We start from the raw sequence: 26,378 nt of genomic DNA on the forward strand, positions 1-26,378 counted from the left end.
AGCCTTCCTTGGCATGTGCTTGCCCACAGCATGCAGCCTACTGTTCCTGAAGCGTCCTCTTGTGTGTCCTCTCCACTGAACTGTGACTTTCTTATGTCTCCCCATTTGCTATCTGTGGCACCTGGCCTAGGATTCAGTATGTAAGAGGAAATCTGCTGAAGTGAGTATTTTCATATTCTCACTCTCAAATTTCAATCCTAAAAAAACCTCACTGGAATATCTCTGGATTATGTAATAGCTGGTTTTGACATTGCAGAGCTCTATTTCCTAATATTTTGGGAGTATGAATAAAAACCACTATACCTATCATAGGAGAAGTACATGCAAAAACCCAGTTCTGGCCTTCTTTCTCTTGATTTAATAAGCGTTTATTGGGGGGAAGGTGAATTTTTTTTTTTTTTTAACCTCTAGCTTATAAGCTAGAACCTGCTGAGCAACACAGACTCTGCTCCCTCCACTGCTCCCTCCACTGGTCCCTCAAAGAGTTTTCCCACCTCTCAAATTCCCAACCCAAGAGCCTTTCTACTTACGTGGCACACACAGACATTCTTCTGTGTATGCTGCAACAGAGCAAATCAAGAATAGTGGCCAACACCTGAAATGACTTAATTCATACTTACCAAGTTGGGGAGAAATCAGAGTGGAAGAGAGGCAGCTAAAAGCTCATAGTGACAAAGGACAGTGAATAATGAAGGGAACATTGATTCGGGGCTGTGGTGGTCAGAGGTGGCTTTGTGAGAGTAAATCACCAACACCAGGGTGGGAATTGGGTAGCTCTGTGAGGAAGGAAGCACTTCCAGGTGGGTACCAGCATAAGCAACAATCAGCTAAGGGTGTGAAGCAGAAGACTGCCCAGATCAGAGAGCGCTTGGCACTGGGGAGGGCTCATGCAATGAGTGGGGAGGAGTAGGGATGCTGGTGTCCCTGAAGGAGCAGGTCGTTATCCACTGTCACCCCTCACTCCATGTCTCACTGCCTTGGTTATAAAGCACATTCAGTTTTATGTAGCATTTTGATCTTCTCTATGCTCTTGTCAGGTAAGCAGCATAGATACTGTGGGCTTTATTTTTCAGAAATAGTTTAAGAAGGAGATAAGAAAATTGGCCCAAGTCACACAACTAGCAGCTAACCAGCCTCACAGTTTAGATCTCTGGACCTCTATTTCACAGACCTAAAAATTCACGGTTGTTGCAAAAGACACATAGCTGAATTGCCTCATTTTACAAATAAAGAAACTGAGGACCACAGAGGTGAAGACATTTTTCCAAGGTCACACAGAAGCAGAATTTAGGAGGTTAGCTGGAAGCAGCTTTACCCAGCCTTATTTCTGATAGAAGATGTTGTACATTATATGAGGAAGCAGGGAGAAAAATTCTTCATATTGCCAAGAAAGAACAGTTACTTCAACAAAACCAAATATCTTCTAATGTTTAATAACTGTCAGGATAACATTCTGTTAGCATAACTGCATTTATAAAAATGGAAATTGTTATCAACCAAAAATTAGAAGTTTTTTAAGTGAAAAAAATTCTAGAAAGAAATCAAGCCGCTCGAGGAGAGGGATCTATCTGGGGAGAAAGGCCTCCCCAATCTACAGGAGCTCCTCAGAACTTTTTTCTGCCACGGATGAATTTTTAGGTCCTTGTTGATCAGAGAAAGTTTTATTTTTAACTTTTTTTAAAAAACTAAACGTTGGCTCCAAACTGATAAGACTCTCATCTCAGAATCTGTTAGCAAAGGATAACTAATATTTGCAGACAAGAACACCATTCAGATGACACATTATTATAATTTATTTTACACTAGAAATGACATGGCTTGAGAAATGACTTGCCGAGAAATCTGTGTTTACATTAGGGAGAGTGGGGGGAAAATCCCTCACAGAAGTTGAAAACATGTTAAGCGGTAAATACCAAAATGCCCACCAAGCATTTAAGCTGGCTCTCATCCTAGCATGAATATGTGCAGCTCAGCATTTTAAAATTTACTTTTAGCTTTTCTAGCAGTTTGAATTAACCCTTTCTCTACTTCCACTTTCTCTGTGAGAGTTCAGCTCTTCATCTGCAGATGTGGACTGAGGGTGCTGTCAGTGGTGCTCAGTGATCCACTGGTGAATGATGTCCTCACCTGGGCTGGTTTCCTACAAGACAGCTGCCTTGTGAACATGTCTCCTAAGCTTCCTTCCTATCCAGGTAAGGCCTAGACAAACATTAGGAAGCAAGTTCAGGCGGGGCGCGATGGCTCACGCCTGTAATCCCAGCAATTTGGGAGGCCGAGGCGGGCGGATCACAAGGTCAGGAGATGGAGACCACGGTGAAACCCTGTCTCTACTAAAAATACAAAAAATACAAAAAATTAGCCGGGCGAGGTGGCGGGCGCCTGTAGTCCCAGCTACTCGGGAGGCTGAGGCAGGAGAATGGCGGGAACCCGGGAGGCGGAGCTTGCAGTGAGCCGAGATCACGCCACTGCACTCCAGCCTGGGGGACAGAGCGAGACTCGTCTCAAAAAAAAAAAAAAAAAAAAAAAAAAAAAAAAAGGAAGCAAGTTCAGCTTGTATGGATTGGAAAAGGCCTGTCAGTAGAGCAAAACAATACAAATCAATGTCACAATAAAGGTATATCCAGACCAGAGGTTCTCCAGAGCAGAATCACCCCCAGAGAGACTGTGTCAGGTGGCCCCAGCATCTGCAGCTGTAAACGATCCTCAGGTGATTTTAAGCATATCCCTCATTCAAAGACACTAATCTAGACTCTCTAAAAACCCAACGACATTTTAATCTTAGTTTCAGCTCCTAGCAAATGAAAACAAAAAAACAAAACAAGCAACCAAAAAAAAAAAAAAAAAAAAAATGGTTCCAGGTTAGGTTTATCTTAATACTTAACTGGCTATGAAACTTATTTACAGCCTGAGTGAATACCAATTATATACAAGAAAGGTGAGCATTTAATGAATATTTGTATAATACTTTACAGTATCTTATCATGCATTAATGATCTCATATGGTTCTCACAGCAACCCTATGAGGTAGCTTGTTATTTTCAAATTAAAGATGAGGAAAATAAGTCTCAGGGACACGAAGACTCGCTTACGAGCCCTCAAAGAGTACAGCAGAGCAGCTGTGGGGTTGAGAAGTAGAGGGGTAAAATGACCATTGTTTTATTACTGTAGGTCAAAAAGAAATTTTAATGTTTAAATATTTCCTATAGCTTTTTAGAAAACTTCTAATTACTATGCCACACTTCGCTGGTAAAACATATTGTCTCACAGTAAAATATTGTGTTTTTTTCTTTATTTTACATCTATCTGTCTACACAAACACCCACACATACATACACACACACACACACACTCTCTCTCTTTCTCTCTCTCCCCCATCTTTGGAGTAAAACAGAAATAATCTATTGTTCCTGAGTTTGATTCTGGGAGAATCACTTAAGATAGGTCATGTTTATAACACCAGTTTCAGGGACAGGTAAATCCAGTAATTTAATTTTTGTGTATCTTACATTAAAATGAATACACAAATACATTTCTCCCTCAATCTCCATATCAGACAAATGGAAGTGAAGTACTTGGCCTAGAAAAGAATAACCTGCAAGTTGCCCTAATAATGTTGGTATTCCTAGTATTAGTAAGTTAAGATTCATTTTTTGCTATTTATAGAGATGTGTCTTTTTTTTTTTTTTTTTTTCTGAGAGTGTCTGGCTCTGTCACCCAGGCTGGAGTGCAGTGACACAATCTCAGCTCACTGCAACCTCTGCCTCCTGGGCTCAAGCCAACCTCCCACCTCAGCCTCCTGAGTAGCTGGGACTACAGGCACACACCACCACAAACAGGCAAATTTTTGTATTTTTTTGTACAGACATGGTTTCACCATGTTGCCCAGGCTGGTCTCGTACTCCCAGGCTCAAGGTGGCTTGGTCTCCCAAAATGCTTGGATTGCAGGTGTGAGCCACCATGCCTGGCCATGATGTACGCCTTTGAAATGTTTCTTCTAAACACTCAGTCTATCAAATATCAGTTGCTGTAGACATTTGTGTCCAAGGGAAAAATAATCCATGTCAAATCTTGGTGAGATGAAATATTCCATGGTATTGGTCCTATTAAAGCCAGGGCTGGTCAGGTAAACTCTTGACATTCTTCGTACCACAAATTTCTAAGCTCGATAAAAGAATCTGAAGAACACAAAACAAAAGCCAAGAGAACAAAAGAAGATTAACTGAGCAGTAAAGACTTATTTAAGACTATCAGTACTAAAATAAAACTATCCATTCCTGTCATTGAGTGCATGCTACTTATAGCAAAGTAAAATATTTCCTGAATTGGTGGCCCCCAACGTTTTTGGCACCAGGGACCAGTTTCAGGGAAAACCATTTTCCTACAGACCAAATGGGAGATGGTTTCAGGATGAAACTGTTTCACCTCAGATCATCAGGCATTGGTTAGACTCTCATAAGAAACGCGCAACCTAGATCCCTTGCATGCGCAGTTCACAATAGGGTTCACATTCCTATGAGGATCCAGTGCTGCAGCTGATCTGATAGGAGGCAGAGCTCAGGTGGTAATGCTCGCTTCCTCGCCCGCTCAGCTGCCTCTCACCTCCTGCTGTGAGGCCTGGTTCTGGTTCGTGGCCCGGGATTTGGGGATCCCTGTCCTAAATAACTTGGTAGGGGACTGATCGGAAAAATAAAAATTAAGTCGGGGTTTGCCCACTAAAGATGAAAGTAAATTTTACATTTGGTGGGATGAGTCTAAATGCAATGGAGACACTGATCTTTGTAACAGCAAAACATTAAATCCAGGCTTTTCTTTTACCTTGTTAATCGATATTTCGTTCAGCCTGAGAGGTTGCTTTGGCATAACTCAGAGGTAGATTCAGCCCAACAACTGGTCCTACAATGCTCAACCATGATGTGATGTAGTTGACATTCCTAGGAAACAAGTGAAAAACAGGCCATGCTAACGTTTCCATTGTAGTTTTTGGATGAATGGTAGAATATCAGTTGGTCACCAACAATAACAGAAATGAGGTTTTCTTCAAAGATTTGTATCTACCACCTGGAATCTCAGCATTTCTGAATGCCAGCCCCATTGCTTGACAAGAATTTAAGGTCCAGAGAGCCTGTGAGGATCCCTTATTAGGGTAGTTGAAGAATGAGGTTAAGGTACTGGGGTTCCTGACTCCCCTTGATGATTCAAATTTTACCCTTGCGGTTTACAGCACTTACTAAGGTAGCAGAGTGCAGTGATTTAAGAGCATGGTTCTGAGGCCAAAATGCTTAGATTCAAATCCTACCACGTAACTAGCTGTGTGACCTTGTTTGAGTGGCTTAATTCCTCTGTTCTTTAGCTTCCTCCTCTGTAAATTGGGTAAAATAATGGTACTTAGCACATAGGAATGTTGCAAAAATCCAATGTCTTACTGTATCTAAAACTCTTAGAACAGCATCTAGCATATAGTACAAATCAATGTGTTAGCCATTATTATTATTATTATAAATAATATTTCTTTTTTAGCCTAGCTTTTAGAGTCACATAGAAAGATTTACACTTTTAAAATCAGAGTAGAAGCCAATGTATCTTGATGGTATTTCTTACTGATTGATTTTCCGAGAATTCTTTAATACTGGAGCCATGAATTCATTCGTTTTGCAGGGATGAAGTACAAAAAAGGGTTGTCCAAGTATTGGATGTTCCTGTAAGAATCAGAATTGGTCCAGGATCAGTGTGAGTTACTTTGAAAAGGCTAAAATAATTTATCTGGTTTACTCCTTTAAAATAAAAGATTTGTCTCAAATTCCAAGTTATTGAATTAATATACAGGTTTATTTTCTATTTTCAAATATAATTTATAATCCAAACATCAGAAAAAGTTCATGAGAAAGGGCTATTCATTGATAAAGCAGTATGGTCGAGTATAGCAGGGCGCCCATTTTTGTTTACACAGTATAAACTGTAGTTGCATTTTATCAGTTCCCTCTCTGTTGGCCAGTGTTTCTCTTTGGCCTATCATTATTCTTCAGTTTTTCTTCAAGGATGTTCACAAAGCTCAGTAGTTTGACAACCTAAACAATTCATTTTATTCACCTCTTTGTCAATGGTAAGAGAATCAAAATCATTTGCATATTTCTTTACACAAATTTTGTCAACATGTTGTTTCAAGCCTATATGTATCCAGTGCCAGTGGGCACATGTTCCATGAGTAGAACCAGGGATGGGAGGAGATGGCCTGCACTATTTAAATTGTTCTACTTCTGTCTGTCTCTCTCTCTCTCTTTCTGTCTCCGAGTTTTTGTTTTTCTTTTTCCTCATTTCTCTCCTTCTGTCTCTCGCAAGCCTACAGGGCTGTTTTTATAAGTTAAAAGCCTAAAATGTAACTCTCTTCCTTTTATAAGGTAGTAACTGGATATAAGATAAAGGTCAGACTGCATCCAAGTTAGGCATGTGGACATCATTTGGCAAGCAATGGGGAGCCCTAGGAGGTTTCTATGTAGTGCTCAAGTTCTACCAACACAAACACTATTATTGATGATACATTTATTGATTATTTATATTGTGGATTAACCATTATACCAATACTGCAAACTCAAATACCTATGAAGACGAAGCAAGTGACCTAAGGGGATAACGCCAACTAAAAACACCAGCAGATGACGGGGCTCAGGAGGAACTGCAGAGTGCACCCATCCAAGGCCATGCTGGCTACTCTGCTCCGGCCAACTGTCCCATGTGGGAATGCAGGTTCAGCATGCCAGACCTTCCTATTTGTGAAACGAACCTAGAAAACCTGAAGTTTATGTTAAACCTCCTACATTAAAGTGTTGGCACAATATATTTTTAAACATGAGTGGGACCAGTAAAACAGGCTTGTAGGCTGAATTTAGACTAGGGGATGCCTAGCTTCTTCTCTTGGCTTCTTCTCTTAGCCAACCCAAGGGCAAGCTGAACTCAGACCTGTTGATGGGATGAATTATGTGGCTGTCCCTGCTGCCTCTACCCCTCAGCTCCAAACATTCATGTCTGCATGCTTATGCACACATCCACTCACAAGAACTGGGAGGGACAATTCCACTTGTATTGGTGACACTGGGTATGGAGATGTGGGGTGGCAGTGGTGAGGGATGAGTTATCTAAGAGATACAGTGGTCTCTATAACTATACCTAGAAGTATTCTGGCAGACACATAAAAAAGATGATTGATTAATGTATGTTGAATTACTAAATATTAGTTTAAGGCAGGTAAGGGAAACCAGACTCAAGTTGGACAGGAGGACTTGATATAGGCACAACCCATCAGGGCTTTGAGCACAGGGCCCAGTTAGGGATGGGAATGAAGGTTGGGAAGAGAGCTGTAGAGAGGAAGCTGATGCTTTGCTGGAAGAACCAGGCTACTGGTCAGAGTCACCTGGAGGTGGCACTGAGGGAGAAAAAAATGCCAGGAGATGCTAAAAATGCGAGATACATGCAATAACCTACAACTAGTGGATAACTCCTGATCCCATGGAACTTAATTCCTGTAAATTAAGTAGCATATTAAAAGCATCACTGACCAGTATCTAAGTGTTTAGGAATATTTAACAACTGTTTATAAGTGAAAGGAAGAAAGGTCTGAATTAGTGAAAGGTCTAGGTCTATATGGAACTAGAACTATCACTATATTTGTATTCAGGTTTAAAACCAAATTAATGAAAAATAATTTAAATGAATTTAAATTAAAATAAAAAGCTTAGGTACTTCAAAAACACTTCAGTAATCTACAGCATTTTTTTTTTTTTTTTTTTTTTTTTTTTTTGAGACGGCGTCTCGCTGTCACCCAGGCTGGAGTGCAGTGGCTGGATCTCAGCTCACTGCAAGCTCCGCCTCTCGGGTTTACGCTATTCTCCTGCCTCAGCCTCCCGAGTAGCTGGGACTACAGGCGCCTGCCACCACGCCCGGCTAGTTTTTGTATTTTTTAGTAGAGACGGGGTTTCACCGTGTTAGCCAGGATGGTCTCGATCTCCTGACCTCGTGATCTGCCCGTCTCGGCCTCCCAAAGTGCTGGGATTACAGGCTTGAGCCACCGCACCCAGCCAATCTACAGCATTTTAATATTCATTTTTCCTCAAAGAACATAAAACAGTCATATTAGCATTTAAGGTTATGTTCTAACAGAGTAAAATGCATGGCAATGCTCATTTAAAACACTTTTTAAAATAATTGAGACTTTCATGCCTTTGAAGAGCTTTTAGAATAGCTTGAGCATTTCTTTAATGCAGGTTTGGCCATCTTTAAAAAATTCTTTATCCTTTACTATATTGAGACCTTATATTTATATAATTAAATAGAATATATTAAAATGAATGATGGTCTTTAAAAATTACAAGTTTAAATTTATTAATAAATTGGATTTTAAAATAAAAATTATACTGTTTTGGCAAAATGCTTTTGGTTTAAAGGAATCAAGCCTATACTATGCTGATCACCTTAATATAGGAGCTATGAGATATATTTATGTAATCTTTTAGAATAATTTTATAAATTAATAACAATAGAAGTGTACTTCCAGCTGTGATAGAATAAAGAGGTCAGCAAATACTCTTCCCAGAAAATAAGTATAAAAATGAACAAAATTGTCAAAAACAAACCATTTTTGGGTCCTGGAAATCAACCAAGGGCAAATATAAAATCTGATAAGTGTTTAGTTCATGATAATCTGCTAAACTTCAAGTTAGAAACAGAGGGAATCTGAAGCGTTGTTGCCTGGAAGTACTTCCATATCCCCTCCTCCTCTTCCCCAATGTCCCCAGCCACTCCATCAACAGAAGTTTTACCAGAGCAGTCTGGCCATAAGAGCCAATAATTGTGTAGCCAGAGGGGCTGGCCTGATTTCCAAAAGACAGCTAAAACTGTTGCTCAGTGGCACTGACAATAAAAAATAGCAAAATAGGTACTAAATGAAAAGAAAAGGTTGCAGTCCCAGTTGAGGCAAGCAGCAAACTACCAGTATTTTAATGGGGACATTCTGGAAGTAAGACAGCCATGGAAGGGGTAGATAAATTCTCCAGGCATCACTGGCTGATGGGAAGGGGATGTTCAATGGAGACACGAGAAGGCCTGATGGGATGTAAGAGCTAAGGCCAACATGAATACTACTTGAATTGTCAGTGTGTTCCCAATCCATGTACACATTCATTGGCAAAATAAAAAGGCATTATAGGCTTGAGGTATTTGAGCACAATTTCTGTCCAATCATTGGCCAACCTGCAAGCTTTACAGACATAGCTGGATAACCCTGAGGAAGGCAGTCTAAAAAATAAAAATAAGAATTAAAAAACCAGTAACAAAGACATCAATGGCCACACTTACAGAGAAAAAAAAAAATCTGCAGATAAAGCCTAGGAAAGTTATTAACCAAACAAAAACAACAGCAACAACAAGAAAAAGACAACCCTCAGGAAAAAATATTGGAATCCAGAATTGCTGCAATATATTATCTAAAATGTCTAGTTTTCAAAGGAATTTATGTGACATGCAAAGAAACCAAAAAGTGTGGTTCATACCGGGGGAAAAATCATTATTAAAAATCGACACTGAGTAGACTCAGATGTTCGATTTACAAATAATTCAAAGCAGGTATTATAAATATGTTCAGTGAATTAAAGAAAACTAGAATTAAAACAGAAAAATTATGACAATGGCTCTGCAAATAGCTAATCTCCATAGAGGAATACAAACTATAAAAAGAACTAAATAGAAATTCTAGAGTTGAAAAGTACAATACCAGAAACAAAAAATTCACTAGATGTACTCAATAGTAAATATGAGACAGCAGTAGAAAGAATTAGTGGATTTGAAAGTATATTAACAGAAAGCATTCAATGTGAAGAAAAGAGAAGAAAAAATTGAAGAAAAATGAGCCTTAGACATCTGTGGTATAACATCAATTGTACCAGAATACATATAATAGTAATCTGAAAAAGAGAAGGAGAGAAAAGGGCAGACAAAATAGCTGAAGAAATACTGGCTAAAATTTTCTATACTTTGATGAAATACATTAATCTACAGATCCAAGAAGCTCAACAAATTCTAAGTAGAAATATAAAAAGACCCACACTAGACACATCATAGTCCAACAGCTGACAGCCAAACACGAGGAGAAAATCTTAAAAACAGCAAGTGAGTCCTTTAGGACTCATCACATAAAGAGGAATAACAATTCAAAAACAGGTGACTTCTTATCGGTCCGGACAGGAGCAGAATGACATATTCAGAGTAATGAGGGAAAAAACCTGAACTGTCAACCAAGAATTCGACATTCTTCAGAAATGAAAGTAATATAAATATATTCCCAGGGAAACAGACTGAGAGAATTCCTTGCTAGTAGATTTGCCTTATAAGATATACTAAAGAAAGTCCTTCTGGAAATAACACCAGAGTGTAACTCAAATCTACAGGGAAAAATGAAAAGTGTCATAAATGGTGAATATAAAAGACTAAGTACTTTTTCTTTTCTTAATTTTTTTTAAAGAGACATAAGATTATATAAACAAAAATCGTTAACACTGTAGTGTTGAGTTTATAACATAAATGTAATATACATGACAATAATGGTACAAAGGAAGGGGAAAGAAATGAAAGCATATTGAACAAAGTTGCCATATTTTATTTTTTCAATAATTTTTTTAAGTTTTTTTTTTTTTTTTTTTTTTTGAGATAAAGTCTCACTATGTTACCAGGCCAGTCTTGAACTCTGAACTCATCAATCCATCTCCCAAAGTGCTGGGATTATAGGTATGAGCCCCCATACCTGGCCCAAAGTTGCTATCTTTTAGCAGAATTAAGTCAGTATTGACTGAGCATGGTGGTTCACGCCTGTAATCCTAGTACTTTGGGAGGCTGAGGCGGGCAGATCACTTGAGGCCAGGAGTTCAGGACCAGCCTGGCCAACATGGCAAAAACCTGTCTCTACTAAAAATACAAAAATTAGTTGGGTGTGCTGGCAGGCACCTGTAGTCCCAGATACTTGGGAGGCTGAGGCAGAAGAATCATTTAAACCCAGAAGGCAGATGTTGCAGTGAGCGGAGATTGTGCCACTGCACTCAGGCTGGGCAACAGAGTAAGACTATCTAAAAAAAAAGTCAGTATTAAGTTGTGCCTGTGTTGTTAGAATATTAGTAAGCTTGTTTTTGAGAGCATATGGAACCCAAAAGCTTTTTCTTGTTGTGAAGCAAATCCTTTAAGTACATGGTTAATCATGAGCACTCTTCCAGCAATGTGTCAAAAGCATCCATAATTAATTTACATGGTTAAATTGTACTTGTTCCAATACTCGATGCTTTCTAAAATGTATCAGTTTCTTTTAGTTGTGGTGAATTAGCCAAATCATTAATTACTTTTCAAACACAAATTGAAAATTAATTTTTAGAATATTCCAAATAAATCCTTGTTTCTAAATATATAGGACTACTGAATATAAACCCTTGAGTTATGAAGAATGCAATAATGATCATATGATATAGAAAAATAACAAGTTTCCTTTATGTGACTAGAATTCATATATTATATCATTCACTCATTTATCAAACATTAAATCTTGTCTGATAATTTTAAATTGGTTTAAGCCTAAATCAAGTCAATGGGTCTGTAAGTGAAAAATGTGGTTAATCCTGTGAAGATCTTAATGCTGCAGAAATCACAGAATTCAAAAGTTAGCATAGTGACCTGAGCCGATACTATTTTTTCAGTCACATTCAATCAGGTGATTCTGCAAGCCCAGCAATTTGTATTCAGAGAAAGCAGAGTAGAGAATTTACAAGTAATTTGAGGCATGTTATCAGTGCAGACAATCAATGTAGATAACATTCTCCAAAAGCCATTATTTTCCAATGGAGATTCTGTAAGGTTTATGCTATCAAGAAAGATTATCTGTATTTTCTACTATTTTCCTTCAAACAGCCGGAATCAAAGATAAAAGCAGTCATTAGTTGGTTTAGGAATTATGTGTTAGAGTTTTTTTAAAAAAATCTAAACTCTACTCCTTATTTGTTTAACATACCCTTTTCAGAGATGGAAGAACATCAAAACCATTGGGATCCTTTTAGTGACATTTCTTAGATCGATTCAGGAGGTAAATTCATGTGGAAGTGCTACCATCTGCTGTCAGTAATAATGAACTGAGCAAATCTGCACTGAGAAAAATGTCTATGTGGAAATACACACTGCCAATGAACTGTGTTAGGCTTACAACTTAATAAACACTTCTACTGGAACCAAGTTCTGCTAAATGGTTTTCCATGAAAATAGAAATGATGGGTCAGATTTCTATCTCTGTAACTCCAGAGAAGTTATATAGGCATATTTCCTCATGAAATTTAATTTAGCAATGGTTAAATGTCTCATAAAATAAGTCTGACAAGAATACTGTGAATTGGTTTTAGAACTATTAGATGTGACTATCACAAGGAAATTATAATACTGCACCTTCATTCTTACACGTAATAAATATGATGAGTTACTTGGTTCATTTCTTAATTTTCTTGGCTCTTTGGGAGGGCACAAATATAATTTCACATATTAAGCTTTCATCCAGTTTCACATTTAGACTGATCAAATTTGCCTTCCACGCTGGGCATATTCCTTAGAAATGAAGACAGGTATCTCCCTCATGCTAACCCCTCAAGCAGGGGAAGGCAAATGACTACCCAGCATCTGCAGTATCAGGCACTGGATTAAGTGCTTTACATGGCCACCTACCACAATAACTCTTTGAAGGAGGCTTTATTATTGCCACTTGAGAGAACAGGTTTAGAGAGATTATGCGTAAGGTCATCCATGTACTGAGGGGCAGAGCCTACATACCTCCTAAGAGCACACACTTACACTGCACCTCCTCGTGCCCTCCGACCAGAATTGGTGTTTAGGATAGTTCCTGACTTCCAACCTCTAGTCTACTCTTCAAAAATCTATGTATTGATTTTAAAATCACGTGTTTTTATAAAATTATAAGAGCAATACACACAGGGAGTTCAGAAAATACCAAGAATAAAGAATAAAAGCAAGCTAATCTCAAACAGCCCAACTCAGGTTTAATCACTGGTGAATTTCCTTTCAGACCTTTTTATACACACATTTATACTTTCAGTTGCTTGTTATTCACTGAACAGATATTGAATTGTTGGCCCTACCATGTGCCAGTCCCTACCATATGTGTCTTTTGTTGATCCTCTTTAGGTATCTTTGTCCTCTGTTTTACTAATTTCTGCATTTACCTTTATTATTTGCCTCCATATGTTTTTGTTTGGGTTTATTTTGTTTTTCTTAATTTTTTGTATTTCCATAGGTACTTAAAAGGTTATACATAAAGAATATGTAATCGTCAGTGTTGGCTACACTGTTCTACACGTTTCATTAGATTAAGCTAGTTATTTGTGTTGTCCATATGTATATCCTTGTTTGCTTGATTTATTAATTTCTAAGAGAAATTTAAATCTCCCCTATAACAGTTGATTTGCCCATTATTGTTTGTCAATTGCAGTTGGTCAATTTTTGCTTTATATATCTGGAAGCTGTGATATTTAAATGTAGAGACATATATCTTCTTAGAGAATTGAAACTTTAATATGAAGTGATCATATTTATCTCTAATGTGCTTTCTGCCAAAAAAGGATTCTTACGTGATTAATATAGCCACATTAGCTTTCTATTTATATTAATCATTTAAAAAATCGTTCGGCTTCTTGTCTTTCTGCATCCTTATGTTTAAGATTTTTCTACAAAAAGAACATAGATGGATTTTTAAACATCCACCTTTACAATCTGTCTCATAAGTGGGGTATTTAGTTCACTTACAGGCTTTGTGATTACTGATACAATTTGATTTCACTTTTTTTCCATCTTATTGTAGACTTTTTACTCATTCTATTTTTAATGTTTCCTCCTTTCCTTTTCTTTTTTTCCTCTTCTGTTTCCTTCTTTTGGATGGACTAAGTGTAGGATTACAATTTTTTTCTCATTGCTTTTTCTCTTTTTATTAGCTTGAAAAATTACATACTATTAATACATTCCTAAACATTTAGTGGTTATCCTTAAATTTTAAAATAGCTATTTCACTTAATAAAATCTACAATTATTCTGTATCTTTATCTTCTTCCCAAACAATTCAAATACCTTAATACTCTGATCACCCCTTACTGATTTATGTACTACTGTTGTCTAGTATTTCTGCTGTATCTACTTTTTGTTAACCCCAGAAAGTAGATATTATTAGTACTTTATAGTTCAATGTTTGTTAAAATTAACCCACATTTTACTATTCCTTTGCTTACCATTTTCCCCTATATCTCAGCGTCCATTCCGGCATAATATTCTTTGTCATTGAAATATGTCCTTCAGAACACCCCTTGGTGAAGATCTGTAGGTAGTAAATTGTCTAATCCTGTGAATGCTTTATGTTGCCCTCATTTTTGAAAAATAGGTTTTCGTAGGTATAAAATTCTAGTTACAATGATTTTTTTTTAGCACTTGGATTATATTATCCCATTTTCTTCTGGCTTCCATTTATTCTGGGTAGAAGTCGACTATCAGTCTAATTGTCATTCTCTTTAAGATCTTCTCTTTCCCTCTACTATTTCACTGTTATGTGCATAGGTGTGGATTTCTTTTTTTTTTTTTTTTGAAAGGAGTCTCGCTCTGTCGCCCAGGCTGGAGTGCAGTGGCCGGATCTCAGCTCACTGCAAGCTCCGCCTCCCGGGTTTACGCCATTCTCCTGCCTCAGCCTCCCAAGTAGCTGGGACTACAGGCACCCGCCACCTCGCCTGGCTAGTTTTTGTATTTTTTTAGTAGAGACGGGGTTTCACCATGTTAGCCAGGATGGTCTCGATCTCCTGACCTCGTGATCCGCCCGTCCCGGCCTCCCAAGTGCTGGGATTACAGGCTTGAGCCACCGCGCCCGGCCTATGGATTTCTTTTCATTTTTCATTGTGGGGATTCACTGAGCTTCCTGAACCTAAATATCAGTGCCTTTTCAACAATTCTGGAAAATTCTCAGCATCAGCTCTTTGAATATTGCCTCTCCTTCATTCTCTCTAGCCTCTGCTACTAAAACTCTTATTAGACGTGTTCGCCCTCCTGTATCCTTTGTCTTTCTTAACCTGTAATCATATTTACTATTTCTTTCTCATTTTTTGCTGCAATGTATACAATTCTTCAGATTCTTCTCATACATTAATGCTCTCTTTAACTGTACTTATGTGCTTCTTAGAATAGATGTTACGTACTTTTCTTTCTAAAAGTTCTGATTAATTCTTAAATTTGCTGATCATTTTCCATAGTCATCTTCCTATGTCATATTTTCAATATTTTTATCCATTTAAAAAAATATGTTCAATATATGTGTATCTTTGCCCTGAATAATTTCAGTATCTGGATTTGTGGGTCTGCTACTAGTTTGTTGTCTGCTGGCCCTCATTCATAATGGTCCCTTATGAATTCTGTATTTTTTTTACTGTGACCTTATAGTACGACTACAAATATGGTAATTCTTTGAGGCCTAACATTAAAAGTGCATCCAACCAAAGTTTATATACGCTTCTGCCTGGTACCCAGGAGGAATTCCAGTTCCATGACTTGAGGGTAAGCCTGTGTTTAGAAATTTTCTGGGAAGATATTTTTTCTCCTTTTATCTGTTTTGTACATGGCAAGGTAGAGAGAGTCAAATGGAGGGGAGAGAAAAACATTTTTAGTATATAAAGAATGATGGGGAAGAGGCTATTTTAGGTAAATTGGTAAGGGAAAGTCTAATTGCAGAGGTAACAGTTGAGCAGACCCCTGACCAAGAGAGGAGCAAGCCATGCACTTCTTTGGGAAAAGAGTATATCCAGCTTCAGAACACCAACTGCAAAGACCCTAAAACCCTAGGGCAGAAGGGGGCTTGGAATGTTCAAAGAATGACAAGAGCAGCCTGGCTGGTCGGGTGAAATGAAGAGGAGTGACAGTGGAAGTAAGGCCAGAGAGCGAGCCAAGATGCAGGATCATGTAGTGTCTCATATGCATGGAAAGGACTTGGGGTTTTACTCTGAGTGTGATGGGGAGAGTGTGGAAGATTCTGAACAAAAAAGTGATACATTCTGATTTACATTTTAAAATGTTACCTTGATATTGTAGAAGGGCAAGAGGGAAAGCAGAAAAAGCAGTTAGGAGGTTACTGTAGCAGCTCAGACAAAATATAATGACTTATACAAGATAACAGTAGTGTGAGGAAGAACAATCAGATTTGGATTTACTTTGAAGGTAGAGCCAACAAGATTTGCTAAAGGATTTGATATGCTGTGTAAGAAAAAGCCAACGACGACACCAAGGTGAAATGCCTTTTCACATTTTCTTGACAATTTGTCTATTCAGGTTTTATGGAGTTTTCTTATTAATTTATATTAGCTACTTAACATATTTGGGGATACTGATCTTTTTCATTCATTCAGCCATCACTGCGGGCTATGCACCTGGTTAAATGTTAGTTACAGCACAATGAATAAACAGATAACCTCTGCTGTCATGAAAGTTGCTAAAATACCCCAATTTTTTTTCCTTCCAGATTGTTATTTGTCTTTAAATTTTGTTCATGATGACTTGGCAATGTGGAATGTAATGTTAGATAATTAAATCCATAACTTTTCTCCTTTGTTATTTCTTTTAGTAAAAGTTTTATGGATATATAATAGTTGTACATATTTATGCAGTGCCGGGGATATTTTGATACAAGCATACAATGTGTAATGGTCAGTCTGAGTAACTGGTATAGCCATCATCTTAAACCTTTATCACTTCCTTGTGCTGGGAACATTCCAAATCTACTCTTCCAGTTATTTTGAACTATCCAATAATTATATCTTAAGTCACCCTATTGCTAACAAACATGAGATCTTACTCTATTTTTATACCCATTAACCAACCCCTCTTTATCTGCCCTCCTCACTACCCTTCCTAGCCTCTAGTAACCAATACTATATTCACTTCCTCCATGAATCAATTTTTTTAGCTTCCTCGTATGAGTGAGAACGTGCAACAGTTGTCTTTCTTTGCTTGGCTTACTTAACTTAATATGATGTCCTCCAGTTCCATCCATGTTATTGCAAATGATAGATTTTATTTTTTTAATGGCTGACTAATATTCTATTGTGTACATATACCACATATTCTTTATCCATTCTCTTTATGGATTTCCTATCTTGACTATTGTGAACAGTGCTGCAGTAAACATGGGAGTGCAGATATCTCTTTCACATGCTGATTTCCTTTCTTTTGGATATATACCCAGCAGTAGAATTGCTGGATCATGTGGCATTTCTATTTTTAGTTGTTTTAGGAGCCTCAATACTGTTCTCCATAGTGGCTGTGCTAACTTACCTTCCCACCAACAGTGTATGAGCATTCCCTTTTCTCTACATCCTTGGCAGCATTTGCTATTTTCTGTCTTTTTGATAATAGCCATTTTAACTGGAGTGAGATGATATATTTCATTGTGGTTTTGGTTTGTATTTCCTTGATGATTAGTGATGTTGGGCAATTTGTCACATATCTTTTAGCCATTTGTATGTCTTCTTCTTAAAAATGTCTATTCAGATCTTTTACCCATTTTTTAACTTGGATTATTTGGGTTTTTTTTTTGGTATTGGCTTGAGTTCCTTATATATTCTGATTATTAATCACTTGTCAATTGAAGAGTTTGCAAATATTTTCTCCCATTCTGTAGGATATCTCTTCACTTTGTTGATCTTTCCTTTGCTGTGCAGAAGCTTTGGACCCAATATTTATATACAGTTTACCATTAAACTACTTGGTGTTCTCCAAACACACTGCTGCTTCTTACCTACAGGCCTTTGCACATGCTGTTCTCTCTGCCTGGAACACCCTCTGTCCCTCCTTCACCACTAATCCCTGACCAATCAGGTCCCCTCCATCTGTGTTCCCACTGTATCCCATGCCTAAGTCTACTGCTAATTCCACACTGCTCCGTATGGGCAACTGACTGTTTATAAAAGTCTTCCTCTACTACTCTTTAATTCCTTGAGGGCAGAGGAAGTATTCTGATTACTATTTTCATCTTAGCATCCAGGTTAGTGCCTTTTATCTAGCAGGTACTCAATAAACATTTGTGGAATTTATCACATAGACAAAGACAGCCTATTATGCCAAAGTAAGTTATTATTGGCATATGCTGCCTGCTCCAAAAAGGGAAATATTTGTGTGGAGGGCACCCATAGCCCCTATGTCACTGTATGGACACCATTCTCTCCTCGGCACAAAACTGGAGACAGCACCTACTTTACAGAAGTTCCAAGATAAGATAAAAACTTCAGTACCTGTTTTCTCAAATATTTCTTCCAATGTGTATCTAAGAACAAAGGAGAGGATTTGAGGGCATGGTTAGGATAACCCTCTACATGTAATTTACTTTAAAAAATTACATCAATTATGCAATATATTCTAAATTCTATCTATTGGCCTCCACATTAAAAAACAGTATCTTATTTTACCATTGTGGAAAATTGATGCACCAGAATTAAAATTAACGCATATTTTAATTCTGTGAGTTTGCCTACTCCTTGCCACACCACTGCATTCCCCTAAGGTATGTTACCCAGATTAAGAAGCAGCTCAAATACTACCAAAATACATGCCTTCCTACTTTACTCCCACCTTTGTTACTCCATATGTTTTTTACTCATGCATTCCGTAAACATCACTGAATACGTATTATGAGTAAGATTCCATGCTAAACACGCATACATATATCCATCCATCTGCTCATCCATTTATTCAACAAATATTAATGGAGGACATTCTATATGCCAGGCACTTTTCTAGACTCTACAAATATTTGCACACTAAAGACAGAAGCAAAATTTGTTCTCATAGAATTTACATTCTAGTTTTAAGTACTAGAAATACATAAAACAGCAGCTCATTCTCTTAATTCATGGGGTTTACAGTCCAGTTGCACCTGCAATACTACAAATCTTGAATTGTAACTCTAGAGGAAAGAGTCCTAAAGGTAAAATACTCATGTCCCAGCCCCTGAGTGAAAAAGCAGATCCCTAGTGAGAATAGCAGAGATGGCTGATGGCTGGGCAGTTGTTAGGGGTGGGGTGGGGGGTAGGTAATAGGACTGTGACCAGGAAAAGCTGCTAAGAAAGACTCCTTCTGTGGCAGCAACTAATTTCACCATTTGGAGGGAAGGCACGGGGAGTCCTCACGCTTCCAGAGAAGACCATGTAGGGATCACAGTGGCACTAGCAAAAAATAAGACACTCCCTGCTATAAGACAGAGGGTGTTCCAAGGACAATCTGAGGTGTCTGAGGGCCACAGAGGAGCTCACCAGTAAAATAAAGGAAAACTTTGATGCAGAGGTGGCCCAGGCCTGAGGCCCCATGGATGGAAAGACCTTGTTCCCTGGGATGATACTCCTGGTAAGATCCTGCTTGCCTGAAACTTAATCACTGTTTCCTTAAAGCAGATCTAATGCTTGCTGTATGATTTCAATCGTGTGCTTTCTGTAACACTGTTGAGTGGCTACAGTTGGAAACGTCAGTCTGTACAGCAGGATGTATATTTTCATGAGCTATGAGAGATCTTGAGTCAAATGAAATTTGGTATCTCCTCTCTCCTCCCCATAATCTATTAGGGCATCGACCATTCAAGGATGACAGAAATAACTGTTATATATGATAGGTTGGTTGTGATCCTGGCTACTCAAAGGTACAAATCCAGGAAAATATGGGAATTCAAAGAAAGGAGAGGTCACTTCTGATTCAGGGAGAGAGAGTGCAGCGAAAACTTTTTTTTGTTTTTAGAAGGAATCTTGCTCTGTCACCCAGGCTGAAGTGCAATGGCATGATCTCGGCTCACTGCAACCTCTGCCTCCCGGGTTCAAGTGATTCTCCTGCCTCAGCCTCCAGACTAGTTGGGACTACAAGTGCATGCCACCATGCCTGGCTAATTTTTGTATTTTTAGTAGAGACGGGGTTTCATCATGTTGGTCAGGTTGGTCTCAAACTCCTGACCTCAGGTGATCCGCCCGCCTTGGCCTCCCAAAGTGCTGAGATTACAGATGTGACCCACCGCGCCCAGCCAAGACTTCTTAAAGATACAGTATTTAATCCGGCACAGACCTTAAAGGACGGGCAGGACTCAGGGAGGAGAAGAGCAAAGTGTGGCCGTAGAATATAAGCCAGAAATAGCCTACTCCAATTTTAATGGGAAAGGAGTTAAGAGAGATATACCAACTTCTATCTTTTAGGTAAGACTGAGAAGTTTAGTAAATTTGGAGAAGAAAAATTGCCTATTTTTGTTTGTCTGGATTTGTTGGTGTTGGTGTTAAATGATTGAGGCAATCCCTTTATGATCCAAGAATTTTCTGAACGTAGTCAAGACAAAGAGGCAAGGTTTGAACAGCAAGCAATCTTACAGTTTTAAAAAAGGAAAAAAAAAAGGGAGGGGGGAGAAGAAATACCAGTTCAGATTTCCATCTCTCATAGGCATATGAGAATATACATAGAAAAAATACGAGAAAATGTTTAAGAGAAAAATATGTGGGAAAGAAACAAAAGTCTCATCTAAGTACCCAGAAAGATCAGCAAGTTCCTCCTCATTTCTAGGATGAAGAGAGGAAAACAAGTGAGCCACACTTTGCTCCAGCTGCCCCTGTTGACATTTTGTGGCCTATTAATTAGGAAGAAACATCTAATGGTGTTTGGGAAGGTGGTTTAAGCAACAACAACAAACAAAACAAACAAACAAACAAAAAACCAGTTCATCAAATTCATATGCTACACAGACACCACCAGGCTTTCTAGAATTTTTATTAAAAATTACAGACATCACAGCAATAATTCTCAGATACCACCTCCTCTACTAACAAAACCTTCTTTCATGGCTCCATAGAGAGCCCAGAAACTAATTCCGCCACCCCTGCATAAATCTACAAAGGGCTCCCTCCCTGGGCTTCTGACAGTCCCAACTCCAACTCCTGGATTAGAGAGCAGAATCTGAATATATTTATAGAGTCTATATGGGTTGTTGCTTTAAGCAAGACTATTAATATGCCAGAACTCCGAGTTCCCAAACTTATTCAGTTATCAATTTGTTGTACATAATTTAATCTCTTTGTATTTTGATATGCAAAATGGAAAATGTACTGCTGATACTTCACAGGGTGAAAAGGAGATAACCACCAAGACCATTATAAAGCTTGCTAGGGGAAAATCAGGAGCTTATGTAAATGTCTATTAATTTAACAGTCACGGCTGCACAACTAGGTCAGGCATGATGATAAGACTGAACAACCCACCCCAGTCACCAGCCTCAAGAAGAAGAAATGAACATTTAGTCCTAATAGCACTTGTTGCAATTTACAAAGAGTCTTAAATTGTAATATTCCGTAACATAACAAGAGTAGCATCTTTCAGACCATCCTCAAATAATTCTTTGATAGAACATAAACTTATTAGAGTCAACAGCCAAAAACAAAACAAAAAAGCAAGCCAATTACTAATGAAGAACTTGTAAAAAGCTAATCAAAGCTCTCATCCAGAGAAAATGAGAAAATCTGAGGCTTAGAATGATTTTGTATATTGATGAGATTTTATATAGCGTCACAGAAAGAAAAATAAAACAGATTTAAATGAAGACAAAAAGGATTCCAAGTCTCTATTTAAAAGCCTTGTTATGTTCCATATCAATGTTTTCATTAAAATGTTTTGTTCCAGTAAAAACATCCACTTTAAAAAAAATGCCTGACAGGAGGTGCTGTCATTGGAGAATCCTGTCAATTCCTTTGTCTCTCTAGTCAAACCCCTGAGTGTGCAGAGGGGCAGAAAGAACATTTAATCAGCCCTCACCTGAGGGTGACAGTGTGGTGGATAGTGGAGAATAGAGGACTACAATTATTTTTCTCCATGTCAATGGAAAAAATAATCATTTTGTTTGTTTGTTTTGAGAATAAAAAACCTAGTCCAAAGATATAGAGAAGAATCCCAAGAAGGATGTCACATTAAAGATGAAGAGACAGAGAAGAAAACAGTGGGAGTAAAGTCTGAGGAGTAGTAAGCAATACAAAAGCAGAGCAGATTTCTCAGAGTGTGATCCCAGGACCATCAGAATCATTTGGGGTTGCCTGTTGACCATGTAGTTTCCTGGGACCCACTCCAAATCTGTGATCAACTCCCAAGGCAATGATCATGTTCACTAAAGATTGAGGGCCACCTGCTTCCCTATGGGAAAAGGCTAGCTTTCTCCAGCATGAATAGAGGAAAGGAAAGAAGAGAGTCATAATGACAGCTGATTCCAGAAGGAAACACAAGGCACATGGTTTCTGACAGCACCTCCCCACTGTGTGCAAAATAGGAGGCACACCCATCCCCTAGGAGTCTGTGCAGATTAGGTAACTCACGTGTGTGATGCATACTCCAGGGGCGTGCCAGGAAAGCAAAGAGAAGAACTGATGGGCATGATTAAAGTGGAATAGCACAAACATACAATGGGCTACAAATTAAATGTTTATAATTAGTTTAAATTATAAATGCTGCATTCTTCTCCAGTAATACTTTGTTGTCAAAAAAGAATGCAGGAAAGAATTAGGCAGCAGAGCACCTAACGTGTGGGTGATAAGCTTACCAGGGAAGGTGAGTTGGAGCTAGACTGTGGGTATTCCCTTGAAAAGGGAATCGTACAAACAAGTGCATGAGCTGAACATTTACTAGGATTCTCCCTAAATTCTAATAATAATACTAAGAGGTTGACATATAATTATTGTAAAGGTAAGGAAACTGGGGTTTAGAGATGCCAATTTAACTTGCCCAAGGTCATCTAACTTTGAGGTTTGATTTCAAAGTACCTGATTTACCTTCCAAATCTTTTCAGAGCTAGCTTGACCTTCAAATACACATAGAGGAAATGACACCCAATTTCTAGCATGTCTCTCCACCTGTCCCTTTCCTGAGGTATTCTGGGGTGTGGGATGCACACATGGGCAATGGGGTTCAAGGTATGAATCTAGGGCAGGGTTTTATGGATGAGCCCAACAGTGGCCCTGCACACCAGGTACTCTAAGCCCTGCTTCTGCAGAGTGGGCCCTGATACCTGCTCAGTGCTGAGAGCTGTAGGAAACAGAGCAGATGAAGGATCTCTCCCCCAGTATGCTACTTTAGTTTAAGGACTATTTGAGCCAAAGGCAATTCAAATGCAGCAAATTCAGAAAGAGCTCTTTGCCCTCCCCCGTCTGCCTAAAAGTATGACATAAACTTCTCTTTGTGAAGGTGTTCCCCTCCCTTCTCCCATACCTGGAGCAGATCACCCATTATCACCGGACACAGAACGCTGGCACTGAGACGGGTCTGCACAAACAAATCTTACTAAAATCACCCTTATCTTCCATTAGTTTCTCCTCATATTTACCTTCTTATAATCTGTGTCCCTGGAAGCTCAAATCCCTTTTGCTTCCTCTTGTGACTTCTCCACAAATTTATCACCCTTTGTTAAAATGGTGTATAAGCTGCAGGGTCTAACTGCTCCTCTGAGTCTCCATGCCTTTTCTGTAAGGGCATGTAAAAACTAAAATGTTATTTTGTATGACTTTTCTCCTGCTAATCTGTTTTTTGTCAATTTAATTTGCAGGCCCTAAGCAGTCAATTAGAGGGTAGACAGAAACATTTTTTTTCTCTCCCCTATACAGTAAGAAAGTTGGGGACAGACAGATGACAGGTAAGGAAGCGGAGGGCAGAGGGGCCTGGGCCTTCTCTGGAACTGCTCTATGTTAACTGCAAAACGATGCAGCATCTGTACCTGGAATTCAAACATGGCACTGGTTCATTTAACTCAGAAGTTCCATGAGGGATAGTCCCATGGGCTGGGCAATGCCATCATGTGATTATGAGCTCACACTCTCACTCCTTCGTTTAAAACAGTGATGATTAGAATGCTGTAAGAGGGTAAACAAGAACTCAGAGGCACATTTTAAAATTGGAGTCACACAAATATAATATAAACGAAAGAACAATATATCCCAGGGATAATTAGAAGTCAGAAATTTTTATATTTCAGTTCACATTAACAGATAATAGACTGCTTGTGGGTTATTAAAGGAAGAAATGTGTTGAAAGGGCAATTCCTTAGTCATTTTTAGGCTCAGATCAGAACCTTGGTGATGGTGTCAGACAGTAGGGGTACAGGCTCAATCAGGCGTAACATAGGTGTCTAACGTGATAGGAAAAATATTATGTAGTTAGATGTTACACAAGTGACTGAAAAACTAGAAAGTGAATGTATAAAATGAAGAAAATATACCTGAAAAATATTACCAAAGCAAGTGATGTATTTCCTAATTAGTCTTATGTAAAGACATCAGCCCTAAATCTTTTTATGTATTTTTAATACTTTCAAAGTCATATTTTAAACCTGGGGAAGAACGTTCCAGGCAGAAAGATGTAAGAGTAAAGACCATTAGAAGGTAGTGAACTAGATGTGTTCAAGAGCAGAAAGGAAGGCCAGGCGCGGTGGCTCAAGCCTGTAATCCCAGCACTTTGGGAGGCCGAGACGGGCGGATCACGAGGTCAGCAGATCGAGACCATCCTGGCTAACACGGTGAAACCCCGTCTCTACTAAAAAATACAAAAAACTAGCCGGGCGAGGTGGTGGGCGCCTGTAGTCCCAGCCACTCGGGAGGCTGAGGCAGGAGAATGGCATGAACCCGGGAGGCGGAGCTTGCAGTGAGCCGAGATCCGGCCACTGCACTCCAGCCTGGGCGACAAAGCGAGACTCCGTCTCAAAAAAAAAAAAAAAAAAAAAAAAAGAAAGGAGGCTATAAGGCTGGAATATTGGGAGAAAGAGAAGACAGCAGAAACCCTGAAGCTGGAAAGGAAGGTAGAGTCCAGTGGCTTGATAGCCCTCGGGAGAGAAGGAGGCTGCCCTCCTGCACTTATTTTAAATGCAACGGAAAGTTTTAAGTGGTTTATGACATGATTTGTTATTCACTTAAAAAAACATCTTGGCTGCTGGGTGAAGAATGAAGGCAAGAAGAGAAAAGAAAGCAAAAGAGGCAGGAGGGAAACTACCATGAAAGCTACTGTATCAAGAAAGAAGGGGCTTGATTAGGGTGAAGACAGCAAAGATGGAGAAAAATAAATGGATTTGAGATATATTGGTGACTAGTAGAAGTTGCAGGGATTGCTATTAGATTGGCATTAAGAAAAAATCCAAGCTATGCATCAATATATATTACCCAACTAATTTTCACAATTCTGTAAAGTAGGTATTCTTCCCATTTTGTAGAAATTTGTTTAGAGGAATGGCTTATCCAAGGTCGTGGAATGCATAAATGATTGAGCCAAGACTTATGTCCAGATCTAAGAACAAAATTAAGTTTTTCCAATGCCAAGCCTGCTAAGACTAAATACAGAACTTCTGTATGAAACAACTTTCAGGTGGTACATTTATTCTATTTTTATCTTAAAATAAAACAATTGGAAGCCTGCACTTTCCAAGCATTAATTCTGTACTTTTTTTTCCATTACATTACATAATGGTGACAATTTTTGACTTAAGTCTATTTCTGAGACACATTAAACCAAGGACACCACTTTTGAGCTAGGTGTGTTGCGGAACACCCCTGTAAATCAGCAATCAGAAAATTCCAAGATTTCCAAGAATACATTCACAAAACCAGCCTAATTTATTGATAACCAGATACTAATGTCTGGCAACTATCACACAGGAAGATATTTTATGAGCAACACAAAATAAAATATCTATTGCTATCATTACTTTTTAGAATGGTGCTAAATATTATTTTAAAGCAACAGAAAAGAGATGAATCTTCAAGATGATTTTTAAAATACTATAATGCTTCTCTTTAGATAAATATAATCAGTATAATTTCTAATACTCCAGTTACAGCTATAACTACTAACAGTTTTTTCTTTGTGCTTCTTACCCAACTTTGAAAATATAAGGATTCCTTTTATTCCCAGAAGCAGATTTCCCAGTGATTTCATTAAGCTAAAATTAGTTTTTCTCTTTAGCTCTCTCCAAAGAGACTCCATGAAGAAAACTCATAAGCATGTGATAATCCCATTACAAAATATGTGATTCTCCTTCTCATAATGAAAAATGTTAAAAATCTGCCCTATAAAAACTTAGCTACTATGAGGCATTTTCCCCACTTTCTAGAATACTAATAATTTTAAACTAAGTAACAAAAAACTATGCTACTAATAGGCTGCAGTATTGAGAAATCAAGTGCTCCTACAAATAAACATAATAATGGAGCTTTTCAGAACAATTGTATTCTGGTATTTTGCAAGCAAGTATTAGGAGAGAGAAATAAACTGATACATATGTACAAGAATGA

At 38.3% G+C, this 26,378-nt stretch overlaps 1 protein-coding gene across 3 annotated transcripts in view; it reads right to left on the reverse strand.

The window, feature by feature from the left end:
* Positions 1-2,851: 2,851 nt before the first annotated feature.
* ATG10 (autophagy related 10) overlaps positions 2,852-26,378 on the reverse strand; it is a 300,617-nt gene continuing 277,090 nt past the window's right edge. For all 3 annotated transcript variants that reach the window (XM_030927363.1, XM_010386038.2, XM_030927362.1), the window contains exons 6-8: positions 5,599-5,696; positions 4,816-4,931; positions 2,852-4,175 (exon numbers count right to left, since the gene is read on the reverse strand). In XM_030927363.1, the coding sequence (XP_030783223.1) occupies positions 4,820-4,931; positions 5,599-5,696 (210 nt within the window). In that variant the 3' untranslated portion in view covers positions 2,852-4,175; positions 4,816-4,819. The remainder of the gene's footprint in view (positions 4,176-4,815; positions 4,932-5,598; positions 5,697-26,378) is intronic.

Source organism: Rhinopithecus roxellana, chromosome 3 (assembly GCF_007565055.1).
Source record: "Rhinopithecus roxellana isolate Shanxi Qingling chromosome 3, ASM756505v1, whole genome shotgun sequence".
Lineage (NCBI taxonomy): Eukaryota > Metazoa > Chordata > Mammalia > Primates > Cercopithecidae > Rhinopithecus > Rhinopithecus roxellana.